Source organism: Sphaeramia orbicularis, chromosome 22, assembly GCF_902148855.1.
Source record: "Sphaeramia orbicularis chromosome 22, fSphaOr1.1, whole genome shotgun sequence".
NCBI lineage: Eukaryota > Metazoa > Chordata > Actinopteri > Kurtiformes > Apogonidae > Sphaeramia > Sphaeramia orbicularis.
Window position 1 is genome coordinate 41,260,367 of NC_043978.1, and position 20,696 is coordinate 41,281,062.

General features: G+C 38.6%; 1 protein-coding gene across 4 annotated transcripts in view; it reads left to right on the forward strand.

The window, feature by feature from the left end:
• Positions 1 to 20,696, forward strand: part of LOC115413426 (CAP-Gly domain-containing linker protein 4) — a 29,373-nt gene extending 8,677 nt beyond the window's left edge. For 2 of the 4 annotated variants that reach the window (XM_030126254.1, XM_030126252.1), the window contains 10 exons: positions 1,685 to 1,933; positions 4,214 to 4,349; positions 4,560 to 4,691; positions 9,396 to 9,488; positions 10,570 to 10,761; positions 10,869 to 11,003; positions 12,967 to 13,090; positions 17,668 to 17,732; positions 17,846 to 17,924; positions 18,269 to 20,696. In XM_030126254.1, the coding sequence (XP_029982114.1) occupies positions 1,685 to 1,933; positions 4,214 to 4,349; positions 4,560 to 4,691; positions 9,396 to 9,488; positions 10,570 to 10,761; positions 10,869 to 11,003; positions 12,967 to 13,090; positions 17,668 to 17,732; positions 17,846 to 17,924; positions 18,269 to 18,623 (1,560 nt within the window). In that variant the 3' untranslated portion in view covers positions 18,624 to 20,696. The remainder of the gene's footprint in view (positions 1 to 1,684; positions 1,934 to 4,213; positions 4,350 to 4,559; positions 4,692 to 9,395; positions 9,489 to 10,569; positions 10,762 to 10,868; positions 11,004 to 12,966; positions 13,091 to 17,667; positions 17,733 to 17,845; positions 17,925 to 18,268) is intronic. The other 2 variants (XM_030126253.1, XM_030126255.1) reach the window with 2 other exon arrangements.

Genomic DNA, 20,696 nt, shown 5'->3' on the forward strand with positions numbered 1-20,696 from the left:
TTTTTCTTTTTTGTTTTGTTTTTTTTTTTTGCATGTACTAATTTTCCCACTGGAGGTCACCAAAGCACTGCAACATTAATCCAGCGATTCCCTTGTTCAGAGCTGAGTGCTGAAGATCTTTTTTTTTCTGTGTGAGGATACAAAGCTTAGAGACCCTGTGAACATGCATAACATTGCTTTTTAACCCCTCATTTAATGTGCTAGAAACACCAGTGCATGTAGCTTATCTTTTAAAGAGATGAATGGCCATTTAGAGGAGATTAGTTTCAATCTGCTTTGTTGTTGATAATTAAATTTGTTTTTAGTCTCTACTGCTACCAAATAACCGTGAATAATGTATGAGTCTGATCCTACAAGTCCTGAGATTTGTCTTCATTTGTTTGTGGTGATCTTGTTTGTTTGAAAGAATCAGTGTATTAGACTCAACATGGAAAATCATAAATTCAAGGCTGCCATAATCATCCAAAAAGTAGCTGTATTTGTACATATTTAGTTTGCAGAGTTTCTTAAATACCTGTTTTAACCATGTAACATTAGCTTAGGCATGTGCATTGATTTCTGATGGTTAAATGTGCTCTCTACCAAACTCTCTCTTGCCTTTTTAAAAAATGATGGTGTTGGCTGGCAGGGGATTGTTAGACCTGCTCTCCAGCCAAGAGCTGCAAGTTTAAAATATCTTTCCTTTTGAGTAAAAGGTCAGTCTTAGTAGTGGTTTAATTTGATATTTTCCTCTTTCCAGCCCTATAGAGATTCTATACAACAACCCCTTGATTTAAGCAGTGGAAAGTTGTGTAAGGATGGGGAAAAATATAAAAATTGCAGTTCTTTCTTGCTTCTTTTACCACTTTTATAATCTTTGATCTTGCAGGAATGCAACACACTCACCATTGGCTGGATAGATAGGTTAAGAGCATTGTTGAAAGTCTGGTGTATATACTGCATACTGTAGTTGTATTGTAATCCATAATTTACCACACATTTCCTTCCTTAGATCGTTCCTGTGGAATTCTATCTCAAAATCCCCTACTCAAAGGCTGAAACACACACCAATGCAGAATAAATGGCATTCACATTAGCGTAGTGACACAACATGTGAACAACAGCCACTGACAATGAAAGCCAAGCTCCTTTTTGATGTTTATCAAAGACCACTCATATCATTGCTGGAGGGGATGGTGAACATGAGAGTGCCCCAATTACTCTGCCACAACAGTGCCAAATGAGCTCCCCTCGTCTGTCACGCCTCCACAGCCGTCTCCTCCTCCTACCTCCACTGGCACTTGAGCTTGTTGGCTCCGTCTCAACTTGTTCTGACTGCAGTTTCTTTGAGCCACTTGACTAAACTTCAATGTGTGCCTGCTGATCAGTTGCTTTGAAACACATCATTGGGGGATTTTGTTGTGAGAGCAAAGATAAGATTAAAGATTCTGGTAGACCTTGCCTTCTTGTTACAGAAGTGATAAGACAGAACTTTTTGGTAATGGAGGCAAAATGTAAAAGTTGCAGTAGTTGTCCAGCACTCTGCCATCATCATCATGGTTGAAATAAGATATGATATTTGTCAGCATCATTTGACCTTACTTTTCTCTATATGATGGCAAAATATTTACTTTTTTGGTCCAAATCACTTCTACTTGTTTGTTTGTTCACCATCTCTCCTCCTTTTTCTTGTTTGTTCTTACAGAATGAAAAAGGCCAGTGCCCTGCAGACGTAGTGCCTGATCCTCTAGACATGCCCTTGGATATGGCAGATGCAGCTGCTGTGGCCAAGGAACTCCGCACTTTGCTGAGAGAAGCTTTACCCCGGCCCAGTTCCCCTCTGCCCCTCACACTGCAAGCTCAGTCCCCTCCTGCTCTCTCCGATAAGGCCAGGATTCAACTTGCCAACATGGGTATCCGACTAGGTGACCGTGTGGTGATAGCTGGACAGAAGGTGTGTGGAAGCATTTGGGTTTACTTACAGGCCCAGTGTACAACTTTTAGAGGGATTTAGGAGGATTTTAATCCAGAAAAGGAATATAATATTGTTTTCAGTGGTGTGTAATAACATGAGAATAAGATTTGTTGTGTTTTCATTGCCTTCAAATGAGCCTTTTGTATATAAAAGGAGTCCATTATGTTGTTCTGCAGTACCATATCATGTCTGTGCAATCTGTGACGTTTCATCATAAAACAAGGACAAAGCTTTGCTTAATTTTTCTGAAACTATTCAGCCCTGAACCAAGGAAAAAAAACAGTTTGCAGTTGCTAAGCAACACCATTTTGGCATCCCTCCAGTATTCATGGTTATGTCTGACAGTTCACTCGCGCATATCAACGTTTATCTGGACATGTCCAGGTTTATGCAGTTCCAATTGTGGTATTGTTAAATGTCTGCTAATTTTTTGTTCAAAACTCCTGCTGTTTTTAATCTCCCCTTCATATTGTGCACAGCCTGCATTTAGAAGTGAGCTGTGAGGCTTTATTCTCAGAACAGAGAAACATAGTAAAACTAGTCTCCATGTTAATTGGCCTTATCACAGCTATTTTCAAATTCTACTTTAACAAATCAGTACCTAAAATTGTTTTAATCATAACTATTTTTTTTTTGTTCTAAGTCCTCATACACAAAGGTGAGTGCAGCTCTTTCAACATAGCCACTCAATTTCAGAGTGGTGGTGTAAGCCACGTGTAATCTTTTGACATTAAGCACGGTTCAAAAGCAGTGAAGTTTGAGCCCATAGGTCAAATAAAATTCACAGCACTCTTATGTTCATGACACAGTTCAATTTTTGACAATTTACTACACGGTGCGCCTATCTTGTAATTCAATGAAAACCCAAGCAATGTGGGCTTTGTGTATATAACTTCTGTTTAAATCTTGCAACACCACCCTTTTTTCCAGTCAACGATGCATGCCTTTAGTCATCAGACTGGCAGTGTGAGCCCAGCTCATCCTGAATGTGTCTAGTGATCCAGCAGAATAGGGGAAAAATACTCACTGTTGTTTGTGCAGTTGGCTTAAAAGACTCTGTTGTACCCTTTGGCAAGAATAAGTTCTTCATCTGAAAACATGTGCAACATTTTTTCCCCTCCCTTGAAGTTGACTTTGAAAACATCAACTTTAACAAAATCCTGAGAGTATTCCTAAACCCCAGATCACTATCAGAATATAACATTTAAAAAAAAATCTCAACTCACAGATAGAACATGAAGACCTTATCAGTGTGCTTAGAGTTGGAAGGGTTATAAGCCCCCCCCCCCCCCACCATGTCAGTAGTAATGAAAGTGCTACCTGTATGTGTCACCTGCCACCAGATCAGCCACCAGAAAAATTATGTTCAGTTTGGTTGTAATATTAAGGTTTCAACCTTTTTAGAGGGAAATACAAATGTATCTATAGAGCATGTTGAGGTTACACTTTGATTATATAAGATTAATGTTTGTATATTGTATATGTATTGTATTTTATCTCAGTATGGTTTTATGAGCATTCTAATAATCCCTCAACTCCCCAAAACCTGAGCCTTACCCTGTGGCAACAAGAAAGATTGGTTTTAATTCTATAGTAACTACATTTTTATGACAGAGATTCTGAAAAACAGCTCTTATTAGATCACACTCTGCCTTTTACTTTACTCTTAGGGTTGAGGAGAGCATTAAAGTTGAATGAGGCCTAAAAATTGTAACACATTACTGAATTTAAGACCATGAGAAACAAATTGTTTAAAGAACTGGTCGTAGCCTTTTAATGCTTGTGAGGAAAAGTGAGGACTCCAGATGACTTTGCCTTGGTTCAGGGATTGTGGTCTGAATTTGCTCTATCCTGATTTGAGCCTTAAATCTGTGATAGTCTGTTGTATGTCAAGTCCACATGGTGCTCGATCTGTTATTTGCTCAACTAATTACAACCACACAATGCAAACAGAAACATGTAGACAGTAAAAAAAAAAAATGCTCAAAAAGATAGAGCCATAAATAGATTCCCAGTTCACACAAATGAAATGAGTCCATCTTAACAGCAGACTGTTTATCCCTTTTGCTGCTTTTTTGAACTCATGCTCATCAAAATGGTACATTTCTGATTAACACCTCACCTTTAAGTATAACACATTGCTTTGCATTCAAATGGCTAGTCTCTTTGCTGCATCTCTTCATTCTCTTTGATTTTGTGCTATAGTTATGAAACATGGTGTCTATCCTTGCATTAACTTTTTTTCTGGTGTGGATGCAGGTAGGGACGCTGCGATTCTGTGGCAGCACAGAGTTCTCTGGAGGCCTTTGGGCTGGAGTGGAACTGGACAAACCAGAGGGAAAGAATGATGGATCTGTTGCAGGAGTTCAGTATTTCACCTGTAGACTCAGATATGGTAGGTCATGGAGTCGTTTATGGTACTTTTAGTTAATTACTTGTACCGATGTTTACCTCAAGTGGCAAATTGAGTTTCCACTGGTACCTTTCTACATATTTTGTAGTTTGCCCTTTTTGTAAACTGTGAGTAGATTTAATTTGCCGTTTGCCTTTTGGAGTTGTGTTCTTATTTTGGAAAACTTTAATCTGTGTTTTTTTTCCTTCACAGGAATATTTGCGCCTCTCTCTAAGATAAGCAAACCTTTGGAAAGGCATAAAAGCAACACAACAAAGACATCCATGCCCGTCCGCCCCCCTCGGCGAATTGACCTATCTCGCATCACTTCTAAGATTAACACAGGTAAAGACAAAGTAGTAAACAAACATTTCCACGAAATTAAAATGTCCTTTTTGAAGTATTTGCTTTCTATTTATTAAAAATATACACAAAGCAGCATCCGCCTTCAGGTTTCAGCGGAAAATTGATGTTAAACTATGTCTAGTGAATTAACATGTTCTGTAAGGTTCCTATAATGCAAGAATGGAAATTAATAATAAATCTGAGCCTAACACAAGAAATCTGAAAAAGCTGAAGTCTTTGGCTGGTGAAACACTGCTGTGGTTGCCTCTGGTTCTCATGGCTCAAGCTGTGCTCAGGGCCTTTCAGCTCTACCAAACATTGCAGGTCAGCAGGAGGTTTCTGACCTTTCTGAAAGAACTTGGAAGAATAAGTTTGTCTGAAGTTGTGGCCCGGAGTACTATAAAGATGAAAACAAAACAACAAAAAACCTAAATAATCATATCCTAACATGCACTATTGGGAGCCTGTAGCGCCCTGAGGGAGAGGGAATGTGTAAACCTCTGTGATTGTAGGTAAAAATGATGTCATAGATTGGAGCGTCTCCTCGTGTCATAGGTAATCTCATATACAGTCCCCTGGAGGAGACCATAGGAGACATTATTTAAAATCACACAATACAAAAATCAGATACACTAACCTCATAGCCACAGAAAACATAAAAATCCTAATATTCAACGTTAACAGATCAAAGAAATGGTTACTTCAGGTCTAGGAGTTTGGAACATAAACTGTAGCATTAACAGGAACAGAAACGGCAAACTGTTTATTTATCTTTGGGCTACTCTAAGGGTGACTGGTTGAAATCAACAGAAAAAGTGTTGATGCTAATCTTGCCCACTCACTATTAACTTGATTCCATCAATGTTAACCTGATGACTCAACTCTGTTTCAGCAACTTAAGTCCAATGCCCAGCTGGTAGTGAGAGGCGGTTGTCTCTGCTCTTGAAAGCAGTTGAGTAAAGGTTGATATGTCATCTGAACTGGATTTTGATTCCAAAGAGATGGAAGAGAAGTCAGTATGTGCACATAATGATGAAGAATTGACTAAGAATTTAGCTGGGGAGTGCAGCAAAAGTTCATGGAAACCAAGTACATCTGACTCTCTGTATTTAATTTTGTTCCACAACATTCTTGGCACCAAAATACAGTTTTGGCATGTTCATACACAGTGAATTTGTAGCTTGCTGTGGATGGACATGGCACTCTTTGATTCAGCAGAAACCTGAAGTAGCTTTTTTAAGCCTCATGACATGAATGTGTCAAGCCTCTGTGAATGTTTAAAACAGCATACTCTGGAAAGGTTGCTCCCACAGCGGTGGAATGTCCCCTTCCTCAACTTCTGATGAGTGTTCTTATATGATTCAGTCACCCCAGACCATTATAGAATCATGTGGTTGGAGCCCCAAATACAATATGTGTATGTTGAGCACCTGTTTACTGAAAATGCAGCAAATGACACAGTTGGCCTCTCAACTGCACCTGGAACTGTGCTCCATTTTCTACAAAGAGTAAAAGAGTGTTCATTGCAATCTCATTAAGATCAGAAGCAAAAAGTGCTTTGACCGCTGCTTGACCTCTGAAATCTGGCCAGACATTACTCGCATAACCTACTAGACGTATATGAAAGTAGCCTGAATTTGTAAATAAACAAACTTTACGGAACAGTTGGTGTTAGTGTTCATAAGTTAATACTGACTTAACTGGAGCCACACATGCTGATGTCTTAATTAAAGAAATGTTACTTCTTGCAGTCTGATAATTTTAGTTTACACATGGCCAAATTAGAAATTTCAGTTTTGATCAAGATCTTTTTATTGAAGTTTTCTCAATATAATACAAGTGCAGGGCTGAATGGTCATTAAAGAAATCTTAAGTAAGCATGGATGTAAATTAAACACAGATAGCACCATAGAAAAACAAAACAACAACAAAAACAAAGAAAAAAAAAGAAAGAAAAAAGCAAAGCAGAGCAAACAACAAACTACATAAAATAATCCCTCCTCAGTCATTGCCAGTGCACTAGAAATAATAAGGGGTCACTATCATGACAAAAACCTGTGCTAGGAGTAAGTATGGAGCAAGCAGCATTGTTAAACTGCACTTAAAAGTCAAGCATTTACAGGGTCTGGAATGTTTTTAGGAAGGGACCGCAGACTTTCTGGAATTTCCCATTTGATTGCTGAAGTGAATATCTAATTTTCCCCACTTTTAAGTAGGACATAATATCTTCTAACCACCGTGCATGAGTGGGGGGGAAGCATCCCTCCATCTAAACAGGATTGCTCGTCGAGCTAGAAGGGCAGTAAAGGATAAAGTGCGTTGTTGTAGCTTAACTTCACCTTCCATTACACCAAATAGAACAGTCAAGGGTTTTGGTTCTAACTTGATGTTTAACAGCTGAGAAAGTGTATGAAAGATTTCAGTCCAATATTTGTTAAGGCTTGAACAGGACCAGTACATGTGCATGAGAGAAGCTTCTGCATGTTGGCATTTTACACAGCATGGACTAATATCAGGGTATATGGAAGACAGTTAGAAATTTCAGTTTTAATAGTACAAACCAAAGTTCAGAAACAGTAAGTAAGCAGTCATTAGATATGGTACCCACCAGTAATTGTTTCATTCCTTCTTTTGTTTTTTAAGAATCAGTTTGCGTAGTAAGTGTTTTCTTAGTATAAAATTGAAAATCATATTTGTTTACTACTCCTCCTCAGAGGTGAATAATTTAGACGGCAAAACTTATAGTTGAAGATTCCATTAGGAAATCCATCAGAATGTATTTTCAATCTCTATTTAGTAGATGTTCTCCTAAATTCATATGCAGTGATGAGAGTCATACCCTACCCACAGGCTAAATAAAATAAAACTGCTGAAATAAACTGCTCATTTGATAAATATATGGCATGTCTGGGTCAGATGGCGCCACATCTACGCCTTAAAAACAGGCTCCAAATCCTCAGTGAATCTGGCCCTTTGGTCTGGATAGGTATTTGTGACTCTGAATATTACACTGCTACAAATAAGCTGTAAATCCAAAGTTTCTGAGGGCCAGTTGATGTTGATGTGACTGGAATGGCGGACCTCTGAGTGGCCTATGAAATTCTGTGATTGATAGTCCAATTAAGCAGGGTTTAATAACTAGGGCATAGACAGGCTGAGTAGTCTGGCAGCTATTCATCACAAGGTGTGTGTGCGTGGTGGAATGCATGTGAGGGCATGTGTGTCTGGACCGCCATTCAACCCAGGAACCAGACTAATATACGAGCAAACACTGTTAGTGATTCAACGCCATTTACAGCTCAAAGTCTGAACCACCTGTGCTTCAGTGTCCCATCGGATTGCCAGTTCAGACACCTCATTCGTGTGCATCTATAGATTGGATGGGTCATTGTGCAACTCTCTTGTCTCACTAACCAGGAGAGACAGACACAGCAGAATGCCAGGCTGGCCCCTATTAGAGTACGTCAACTGTAGCTCAAGCCTCAAAGGGCGGTGGCGCCATAGATGGCGCTCAGAGCTTTACTGTTTGATTCATAAAGCCTCATTGTGTGCTGTAGTGTGTCACATGAAGTGAACATCAGCATGTGAAAGGGTTAGGTAAAGCCAGGAGGTCTCTGCAAGCTAAAGGTCAAGTGACAAGAAATGTTTGGTGTTCGGGGATCACATATAGACCCTATGTTGATGTTCAAAGGAAGGACACAGTGTTGTCTCTGAGGGGAGCGTTTTTCAGCTCCTCCAAATGTGAACTGAAATACCGATCAATACTACCCGTTTGAAAAATTTCTGTGACTTTTTTTTTTCCTCTTTAAATAGGTTTACATATAGGTTCAAATAGATGTTTTTTTCTTAGTGTTGGGATAGATTTTTCCAAAGTTCAGGAATGATGCCAACTTGAAGTTATTTATGTTTTGGTGCTTTAAACTATTTAATGAACATAATTTTGTGTACTTTTGCAGGAAATAGTTTCTTATTGTTGCTGTGAGTTACTATCCAGATTCCTTGTGAAGTTTTCTTTGTTCTTTTGTATTCTCTGTCACTAGGGCTTTTGTGTAAATATATCTGCTTGTCTCAGCATATTTAAGTGTTTTTATTGTGTGTTGGAGTAAAAGAGACTGTCTTAGTACAATCAGGAAAAATTGCCTTTCAGTAATTCTTGTTTCATTTCTGTTTGACAGTGTCATCCTGTTCTTTATTTGCAGCTCTTCTCACTCCTGTTATGTTTTATCTTCACTGTCTGTCTCTCTCTCTTTTTTTTGCTCACTCGTGCTGTGTGTTTTCTCAGTTTCCATGTTTGTAATTATCTTTATCGCTCCAAACTTTATGAACTGAGTGAACATACTGAATTTGGATGAGTCTTCTTGCTTTAAATGAGTACTTTATGTGCAGGTTTACTTATCATCCTTACACTGAAAGGATTTTCGATAATCAAATTTTGATCAGAAGTTACAGCATGACAATTATGAGCAATCTAGTGACAGGTTCACTGATAAACGAGATTTGCTAATTTGACCTTTAATCCACATGCCGGTAGAACAGTCACAATGTAGGGTTTCATAATTACTTTTGATAATCCTATACAGATTCTGCAAACATGACAGAATGCTAATGGTGCATCATTATCTTGTACTGGGAGATGAAAACTGATGTGCATTTAAGAAGCCGCTGTATCTCTTTGTCTGTCTGTATATGTGTTTGGGTGGAAAGGTTTATCTACATCTGTCACAAAATCACCTGATATCCAAAAAGGTCCCAATCAGGACCCAATCACAGAGGGAGACGCCTCATTGACAGAGACAGGTACTGCAAAAAGAGCTGAGTAGCCATTAATGCACTGATTATCAGAGAACTGTGATTGTGGGAGTGAGTCAGCAGTGTTTGGTTGAAATTTTCTGCAGATAAAACCATAATACGTTGTTTTAATGTTGGTTCTGTACCCACCTTATCAGTGGTCTTTGATGATCAGTGCACCTTAATACTTGAACCCAACATCTTAATCCATCTATGCAAGAACAACAACAGAAAATATTTATGGGTCAGATAACTAAACTAAAGATAAATAAATAAACAGAAATACAAAATAATCAGTTGTTATTTACACAACTTTTGGTCAAGTTTAAGAAGTTTACCCCCTTCACTTTCTGGTTTCCAGTATATTTTTAGATGGATCTTTGTCCATCTCAAACCACTTTGGCACAGATTTAATCAATTAGCCTCTTAGAGTTCTGCACTTAATGAACTTATGGCCTGTGAAGGTCTGTGAAAGTTAAAAGCTTAATGAGGTCCTGCGTCAAAATGAATTCTTAAGAGTGAAATTGGGCATCCCCTACTCTATCTCATTCCCTCATGCTGGGAGGGCATTTGTACGTTGGACCTCAGATGGACCTTTCTAATAAGACGCCTAAATGTAAAGATGATGCATAAATGATTTGTACTAGACTGATAGGACATAGCTTCTTGGTTTTCTAACAAAGGAAAAAAAACATACATACACAACAGTGGTAATTGTGTATATCCTGTTGCCATAGGCGCTGTCATGTTGTGAAGACTGAAATGGAAAAATGAATAATGGGCAGAGCTAGATTATTTCAGCAGAATAACAAGTGGTTTGGATAAAGGCTTGAATGCAAGGATTGTGGGTTCAGTATTAAGCCAGGTATTTGTGCTGTGTGATTTTTAGATGACTGGATTTTAGAATGGATAATTAACAACTACAGTCCTGGTGAAGCATAGTGGCAACATTTTTTTTCAGATGTTGTGTGAATATGCTGTTTTTACTGATTCAGACTAACTGAATGTTGTTGTTGTTGTTGTTTTAGCACCTGTTTTGTGTTATTCTGTATTTCCCATCACTATCCCTGCTTTGTCATTTTCACCACAGGTGTTCTGTCCCGCTCCCTGTCATCTTCATCCTCCTCACTGGACTCTCGTCATGGGCCTGGCGTCCGACCTCGTCCATTACCAAGACGTCTTCCTGCCAGGCAACGGCGGGAGCGTATTTCTCCAAGTCCTAGGACTACACCTTCACCGGCCCCACGCCTGTCACCTGGAACCACTGCATTTACTCCTACAGGTCTGTACTAATAAATAACACATCATTTGTTTTTCCATAGCTATACTGATAATAAATTTAGGGCACTAGTTACTGTAAAAGTGAAATATTCTGTTTGTCATTTTAAGCTCTTCGAAGCCGAACACCTTCAGCAAATAGTTCAGTGTGTGAGGGCTCTGAGGTGCGCCTCGGGGAGAGGGTGCTGGTGGTAGGCCAGCGAACCGGTGTAGTCCAGTTCTACGGCAAGACCAGCTTTGCTCCAGGTCAGTTATTAAAATTCATGTTCCCTCTGTGAAGATTTGACAGGTGAAACGCACCATCTTATGATATTTTGATATATAAGTATTATTTCACTATATTTGGTTGATACCATATACAAATATTTTATATCCGTACCTCACTCATCAGGACACGCACATTCTGCCGAATGTTCCTTGCAAAGATCAACTCATGTCATATAAATTGTGGTTAATTGGATTATTTGCATTTTGCAAATGTTATGTGGTGTAATATATATGAAAGTGCTCAATTATGTACAATCATCACAATCTCATGGTCATTATGTCTCATAACTAATTGGGCCACATTTATCAAGTACATGAATAATTTGGTAGTGCTGCACCTAGGATTTTAATCTATTCAGTCTGATTTACTCCGTGTACTAGGCTGTTTGTTAGACAGCTGTAGTTCACCAGAAAGCTTATGGGGGTCTTGCTGGATGTTCCATTCATTGATGTTTTCAGGGCATATATAAAGACTGCCACTCAGGGCAGACGATGATCTATTTAACATGTTATCTGTGATGTAACGCAGTTGAGGTAACCATGCCATCCTTTGTAGGGTTAATATGACTGTCTTAATACTTAAATATAGTGAACCTAATAAAGAAGAATCATGTCTCCTCAAACAGATGAAATTTAGGCATTTGATCATCACAATATGCAGCAGTTTGTCAACATGTACAAGGCAGACTTTGAGGACATCCTGCTCATGTGAACTATACAAGTTATAATAAGTAGGCTAATGGCAAGAGTGAATTAATGAGTATTAAAGAAGTCTCTCTCCAACTTCCAGAATATGCCTCTGGTCATCTTTTTCTTGGCAAATGAAATGAAAATAATTCTGTAATTTTGTTGTTGCAAGAAATGGAAAAATTGTCAGCATAATTTAAACTAAAGAAGAGAAAAGAGTTGTGTGTAGAAAAGTTAGACAATCCCATTAAGCTTTCCTTTTAATTTGCATTAGCTGCAGGACCAGCAGTTGTTGCAGTGGCAAACCTGACTTTGGACTGCAGATCCTTGCTAAAATAAGTATTTGTTTGTGGAAGGAGCTGCTGAGCAAAAGCCATTGAAACAGTCAGAAAGCCTCTCCTAAAATCGATAAACACGGAGGCAGAAGTTCTGCTTAGACTAGTCATGACTTTTATGAATAAATGCAAACTTATTTCACAGAAGCAAGGATCATGTTTGAAAGGATTTTAGTCTTAAGTTTCCTTTGATATTCTTAAATCAGTGCTAGCAATGCTCTGTTATCTTTGCCCCCGTTCGCTGTCGGCTGCGTCTTTATACCAAAAGTAGCTCTTCTTCTTGAACACATCACAGTATTTTGTCTCCTTGTGACTTTTCTGTCTGCATCCTAATGTGGCAAACACAACGCGTCTTAAAGTCAGTACAAGGAATAAAAGTGAGAGTGAGTGTTTGGCTAAATGCATTCAAGCTGTTTTTCACAATTCCTAACATTTGTTTTTAATCTGTGTTCTTTGTCAGTTTATTTCAATGGTGGAAAATTTCAGGGAACAGTAGACAGCTTTTAGCTATTTCATTTTCATATTAACATTTTCACAAGGTCAAAAGCTTGCATTCAATAAGGTAACACTAACCTTGATATTTTCTTTAATGGATATTAAACTTCATAGCCTTCATTTTACTAAAGAATCTCTGTACACATAAGAATGCAAAGAGGAAAAAAATATCAGAGATTAAAAATTATCTATTATTCTGATATTTCACATCAGAATAAAGTTCTTGACCTAACTTAACTAAGAAATATACAATATACACTTTAAACCAAGCTGTATGTAAAGTTTTAACTTCAACTGTAACTGTTTTGAAGGTCACACAGCCACTGTCAATAAGACTATATTATTGAGCTAACTGATAGAGTGGAATAAATAAAACCAGCTGCTATCTCCTTGCCCATCTGACATATCTTCATGCGTCTTTCTAGGGCTGTGGTTGGGCATCGAACTAGACAAGCCAAGCGGTAAGAACGACGGCTCAGTGGGAGGAGTCAGGTACTTCAGCTGCCCACCCAAACATGGCGTCTTTGCACCTCCCTCTCGTGTTCAAAGGTGAGGACACGTAAAAGTAGCCCATAATTTCATTCAGTGACTAATAGTTCCCTGTTGTTTTTGCCAGTGGTCACCCACAGAAATGTAAACCGATTTGTCAAACAAGTATCATCAACAAATTCTTTAAAAGTTCAAAGGAGAATTCTACATCCTTCTTCTAGAACCCTGAGGCTGTGTTTCATAGCCCTCATCAATACCTCTGATAGTACTAATGAGCGCATTTGACAGTGTCATTTGTGCAAATGTTGACACATTTGATTTTGCCCTTTGCGTGAAAACCAGTTATTCTCTGCACTTGTGATTAACGAGAGTCAGAGTTGTCAAACGTGAAGCCTGGGGCCCCCCCTCAACATAGCTCCTCAATTTAATGCGACACCTAGTAATGAGCCAGATGCCACCATCCCTGCTTTTAAACATGGATTATTGATAATGTTTATTTTATTTTGGTGTCAAATAATAGATGCGTGATATTGTCACAGCAGGTAATGGAAAACGGAAGAAAACACTAAGAATAGATCTGTGACCTCTTTGTAAACAACCGTCTTCAGATCACCCAAGTATAATTCATTGTTTGTGTCACTTACTGTCAACTTAAAATTAATTCATTTTTACACCTTGTTTCTCAAATTTCTCCTCTGATTTAAATGCTTCATTTTTATATTCCACATATAACTATTGTAGATAATTCATTTATCAGACAGGGGTAGCTGTTTGTTTACCTGCTTTACTAGTGTCAGCTACTTCGTGCAGGAAGTAAACAAACATCTACCTGTCTGATAAATGAATTACCTACAATAACTGCTTCATTTTTACCCACTTAAAATTATGATGTGGAAGTGGGTGTTCAGAACTCTGTCATTCTTGAAGTTACTTTTTATTTTACAGCATAGTTAGACATAAGAACAGTTTGATGTGTTTTTTTTTCTCCACTTTAAAACTAACAGCTCATTTCATTTTATTCATCATCAATCACCTTTCTGAGTATGATTCATTCATTCAGTATGTGCTGTACTTACATGCAATTATTCATAGTCTTTATAGCTATCCATAGTCTTTATGTGAGTGGATGACTGACACTCTTTTGCAATTGACTTTACTTTATAGGTTAGGTCTGTATGTTGGTGAATGACATCAAACCGTGGCCTTTCATTTATTAACTGTACATTACAGGATGTGTACATTCACAGCGTTGTGGTTATTTAATTCTGAAAAACCACTATAACTAAATACATACCAAGTCTCCTGTATTATTGTAAAAGAAGTGATGCTGAAGAAAGGTTTGATCTTTTAGAGAGGTGCAGATGGAGGCTGGTTCATTTCAGATAGCCTGATCCCTTTCACCACTCAATATGCTCCTGATGAAATACACCAATCTCTTGAGATTTCTAATCAACTTCTTAAGCGGCCGTCTGATGTGTGCAATTTGGTCTGTTGGTCACCCATTCAACACATTGTATCTCAACCAGACTCACAATTACAGTAAACCTATTGGCATGCACAACGAATAAGCAGAAAAATGTGAATTATACATATAACCCTGGGTTTTGGAGTGTAGTCTAGCTGTCTACAATAGTAATGATCTTAAAACTTATTGGTGAACACAAGCATCTGCTTTACTTCTTCATAAAGTTTTTAATGATGCAGGCAGACGAGATGAAAGTTGAATCAAGAAAGGTACTTTTAAACAGAGCTGCTTGGAATTTTAGATCAATAATTGGCAGAGAGAAATATGACCCAGTTAGAAAAAACATAATTAAAGCATCATTGCTGCAGGACATAGCAATATGATTATTATACAACGTTATGATCCACAAAAAGTGACTTGGAGTGTTACAAATTTGAGATGAACTGGATTTAAGACTTGTGTAAGTGGCAGAATGTGGGTGTATCTGTTGTCAGGGTTTTGTTGTTTAGTTTTAGTGTCTGAATCAATTTCTTCCTGTCGACGTATAAAAATGAATACAGCAATCCTGCGGTGTGCTGTATTGGAGTCGTTTCCTCAAAATGTAAAACAGCCCATTAAATGGACCTACATCTGACAGAGGTTGCAGGGGTTTGGCCTGTCATCAGCTGTTGTCAGCTGAAACGGTTGTGTGTAAAATACAGATGTGTGACAAAAACAGAAAAGCAAGCATAAATTGTCCCTGTTAGATAAGAGAAGAACACAGCGAGGCCCTATGGACTCAATACCTCAAAAGATGTGTCCTTGTTGTTTTGATGATTAAGTAGTACAGTGTTGTCTTTCATGAATTTCAATCTAAATCTGAAGCTTGTCGAAGATGTCACTCCAACATCTCAAATCTGACTTGTTCAGTTTGTGATAAAAGCATGAAATTTGGTACACTTATAGCCAAAGGCATTCCAAAAAGAATGGACTCTATGCACAGTCCCACTACTTCCTTAACTTAAAGCAGCTCCTTTATTTCCTGTCTTTCATTATTGGACACACTGATTAATCCAGGTGTGCCCGCTGCTTCTTGTTGTGACTACTGTGGTCAAGCACACCTGAATCTTCAACTGTTAACATGGCGCCCATGGTCCACATCCACGCCATGGCGCCAGCAAATGTTTTTACCCTCGACCACACGGGCCGCAGGGTATTGTCATCAGTTGGTCATCCATCCGTCTGTCTGTCCAAAACCTTTGGCATGCACAGTCAGGCCACTGGGGCCAGTAGTGCACCTGATAAGACAGGTGGAGGGTTTTCATGTGTGCACACATTATGTTCTTATGAGTGATGGATATAATATGACATTTCAGACAAATTTGTTGAATTTATTTACCATACATAGTACTTGGTAAATGTTTTTTGGATAATTGAAAATTGTCATTGAATATTCAAGATGGCCACCATTTTTCAAGATGGCGTCCGTCACTAGTATGACTATCAGACATGGGTGATCTCAGTGTCAAATCAGTCAAATCAGTCATTTTTTATGATACAGAATTCTATGAATACTATGTTATGTACTGGTCTCTGCCATGAAAATATAAGTGTAGAAAATGATTCCCCAAAACCACAACAAAAAATTAGCCTTGAACAAACATTACAAGTTATTTCAATTTGTGATTTTTTAACAATAAAAGATGAGTTCATTTTCACCACCAAATATGCTTTTTTGGGTTTCTGATTGAATTAATTTCCATGTTTTTTTTTTTTTTTTTTTTCTTTTGTTCAATACATAAATACTGGACAGACTTGGTTGTGGCTTTTGTATGTCTTTTCATGGAGCACAGGGCAAAGCCTTTCCAGTGCCCTCGTTTAACTCCGTTGACATCACTTAGCCCTTTTCACTCCTATCTGGTACAAACATATGGTCCACTCCCACATGACACCAATTTTGACCCCTTCAAATATTGTGTGAACAAAGACAAATTCCACCAGACGCCTTGTTATTTCTACAGATCACAGTGGCTTACACACTACACAGACAAACTGTTGAGTTGACAGATTTAACAAGTGCCAAGATATTTGTGACTGAATCCTAGGAATATGGAAAGCACAGTCTGATACATATTCACAAGTTACACACTATGAGACATGGTTTTGGTTTCATTTTTCTGTAACAGAGTACGAAGAGGTCACCTTTTTAATGGCTGACACATTAGAAGCTCAGGACCTCCAGTGCATAATGTGGGTCATACCTGAATGAAAGGAATGTGTATGAAAACAGCTGACATATCTAAAGTGCTGAACGTTGGGAGAAGAATGTTTACAGTAGAACGAGGTCCTCAAGATTTAAACGATTGCTAAATTAATACTACAGCAAACCTTTACACTTGGGTATAATTTGCCTTACCATGTTCTTCTTCCACTTCTGCTTCATTTCAGTGCCAACATATAAGGGGAGTTTTTCCTTTTTCCCTCTGCTATTTCTCCATTATCATTATACCTTCCCTTTGGCTGTTTTTAAACACACTGTTCATGCATCCCATAAGATAAAAGCTTCCTTTTGGAGAACCAGCCGTTGTGTTTTCTTGCCATCCCTTATTCATGTCAGTTTCCTCTTGTCTTCTTTCCTAATTAACCCTGGGGCACATAGTGTGCTCAGACAGCACCGGCCTCCCTCTGTCTAATGGAGATTCTCATATTCTCTCCATCAAGCACCTTGTTTCCCCTCTTCTTTGTTCTCCTGTCAGCAGCTATCACAATTCATTAAGAAAATAAACTGCTTTTCTTATGCCCCCTCCCACACTTTTTTTTTTTTTTTAAGAGAACAAACTTTCATCCTTTACAAAACAAAGAAACGCTCTTCCCTCTTGTTCATTTCTTGACGTTGACTCTCTCCAGTCTTCTCTTAATGGCTTTTAGAGTGCTAACGTAATATTCACATAGTAGCTTAAGGAAAGCATCACTAAGAAGGACAGATGTTCCTGTGTATGCACCAAGAATGGCCTGTCTTTTTGCTTTTGTCTGTAAAGAAGCCCACACGGGATAAAGGCACATTAACCCATTTACTTTTATTTTAACTCTGTATGTTTCAGCAAAGTGAGTTCCATGTTAATTATCTGTTGGACTGAGATAAAGCCCAATAAAAAGGTATTCTGTTACTTACAATGCTTGTTTCTGGTCACAGGATCCATGGATCTGTTGATTGCCTATCTGAGCTCTCCTCAGCGCGCCTCAGTCATTCTTTCAGTGGTGAGAGCTTTACTTTTACTGCTTTGACTGTATTTATTATGCTACTGAAGTGGTGCTACTGAAGTCATTGTTATGCAAGAATCTTTGCGAGCACTCTTCTGATTGTTGCACAGGGACAATCCGTCGCAGTTTTAGCACATCATCAGCCATTGCTACACCGAAGGAGACAAGCAGAAGAAGTCCTGTTACCAGGTGTGTATCTGTATCTCTTATACTGCACAGCCCTCACATTTCTCTCTTCCAAAGCTTTTCAGCTTCATTCTAATCCCCCCCAGCAGTGGCAGAATCAATACTGATAAGAAGCTGCGGTATTAGTCAGCAAAAGGTTCCTTTTTTTTTTTAAATGGCCGATGCATGATTGTGGTTATAATGAGAGTGTACAGGGAATTGAAGATCAATCCCTCAAACTCCAAACTCCCATGAATCTCCCACTTACTTGTGATATATCCCCTCACACTGAATACCTTTTCTCATAAATCTTTCTTGCTGTATTTTTTCTTCCCTGTGCTCTGACAATTCGTATTGGGGGATAAAAGAAGCCGTTCCACTCCTCACCGTCGACGCTGGAGCACGCTCAGTGGAGGTAGCAGTGGTGTTTCTGGTAGTACGGCAGGCTCCAGCTCTGACGGACAGGTCCGCCTTCATGTTGGCATGCAGGTCCTGTTGAGCAGTGCCAATGAGATGGCGTTCATCCGTTACCTGGGAACAGCGGACTTTGCTCCAGGGCTCTGGCTGGGCTTGGAGCTCCGAAGCCCCAAGGGCAAGAATGACGGCTCCGTGGGCGGTCGGCGCTATTTCACGTGCCGACCCGGCTACGGTGTGCTGGTCCGTCCCAGCCGGGTCACCTACCGAGGCATCAACGGTTCACGCTTAGTCAATGAAAGCAGTTGAGGACCTAAGGGAGGACCGTGGGAGGGTTTCACAACAGATCCGTGGAAATTTAAAATGTTTCAACTCTCTTTTTATAATTTACTCAAATCATGGCATTTTATGCTTAAATTACTAATATTTTAATGTAGTGCGATGCAATGGAGGACATGTGGGGTCACATCTATTTGTAGGTCAGATTTGAACCGCTAGATTTTTTTTTTTTTTTTTTTTTTTTTTTTTTTTTTTTGAAAAAAATGGAGTAAAAAGCACTTTATTGAAGAAATGTGAAATTCCTATAAGGATTTATCTTGGCAGGATGCTTTGAAGAAGTCTAATAAGACATAAAACGCTGCACTACTTTTAATCTGATTGCACTGATAGACATCAATATGATAGATCAGAATTTAACAAATTGGATAGTATGGATGTGTACACAAGAAAGACTATTTCTATAGCCAAAGGTAATTTTGATCACATCAAGAAAAGATTTTATCAGATAATTTAGGTGGTTATGTAGCATACTCACTAACCAAAAGTATGCATGTGTTTATGTGCGTGTGTACGCGTGCATGCGTGTATTAATTAAGAGCACTTTGAAATGAGAGAATGATAGGTTTTTTCCTTGGGTCATCATATTGGGTATCAGTCTTAAAGATAATTGATGAAAACTGAGTCAAAACTGGTTTTTTTAGCTGATGAATCAATGTGAATTAAATCAGAATTAATTTAGGTAAGACCTCAATCAACCTACATCAAAACCAAACTCCATCAACACAGGTTCATCCTACACACATCAGTCTCTGCTTCAGATTGTCTGTTAACCACACGGAGATGATAATGGGGCAGCTCCATCTCTCCTCTACCTGCTACCCTGTTTGCTCTGATTCCTCTGCTGAAAAGAGACTGAAACTACAACTAAATGGCCTAACTGTTTCATGTTTCCTGAATCAAATCAAATGTCTAATTGAGATTACCTTGACAAGTTCATTAATGTCAGTTTGGGGACCCTATTGATGACTCAGTCTGGCTACAAATCCAATTTGTAAACGTTTCTATTTTCTTGACCTGCTGTCGTCTGTGGCTTGTTGGTTTCAGTGTATCTCACTGACGATTTAAACTGTTTGGCTATTCATTACTTCACCACTGAGGTTATCTTTTTATCAGTCTTTTTTTTTCTCTAGCAGCATTAAGCAGGATTTTCATGAAACTTAAAATTTAGACCAGATCCATAAAAAGTGATGGATCCTGAATTTTTCATTTTTTTCCCCCAACATTACTAGATGGACTGAATTACTGGACTATGAGGCCTTGCCACAGGTATACACTCTTGCAGGGCTCTTCTAGCCATAGTTTAATATCATTACACTTATTGAAGAGCACATCTCAGAATACAGGATGTGGTGCAATTGTATTTGATGCCTAATTTAAGCAGCTTGACACAGGAAGTATGCAATCACCCAGAAGTTCCAAGGAGAGTTTGCCATCTGATTAGAGCAGTCGAGTCAAGTCAGCAGAGAACAAACCATTGATTGTGCATGTGGAAAACAGGCCCACTATTCAGTAAAACACTCATGTACCATCCAATTAGAGTGTGGAGGCCACAACAGTAGCTGCAGAATCTCCAATGGCCCTCTCTCATTGATCCGTCTGGTCAGTCCCCCCCCAGTGAGTGAAAAGCCATGGATTTAGAGCCATAGGTTGTCTAAAATATCCACTGCGCATCTGTGATATAAAAAGGGAGACTTTTATAGCACAGACTTTATGAAATCCTGTTGAAATATTTTAATCAACACTGTCCTCTTTGAAAATAGCAGCTCATTTGCATTAAGGCCATCGCTGTGATAATTTCTGTCTTTGAAAGTGGTCCACATTTCCAATCTCATCTCTAGATATAGTTGCATATTTGTGCAATCCCAGTTGTGTTATCAGCACGAGTGATTTAAAGTTTCTCTGACGGGGTGTGAAAGTCTTTTTGCGCGGTGCTCAAATTGTTCATGCTATGTATATTATGATTTTGAAGTATGTGTGTGATGGGTTTGGTGTGATGCATTCACATGTTTAAAAAAAAAATAACAGTATTTGTATTTAAAAAAA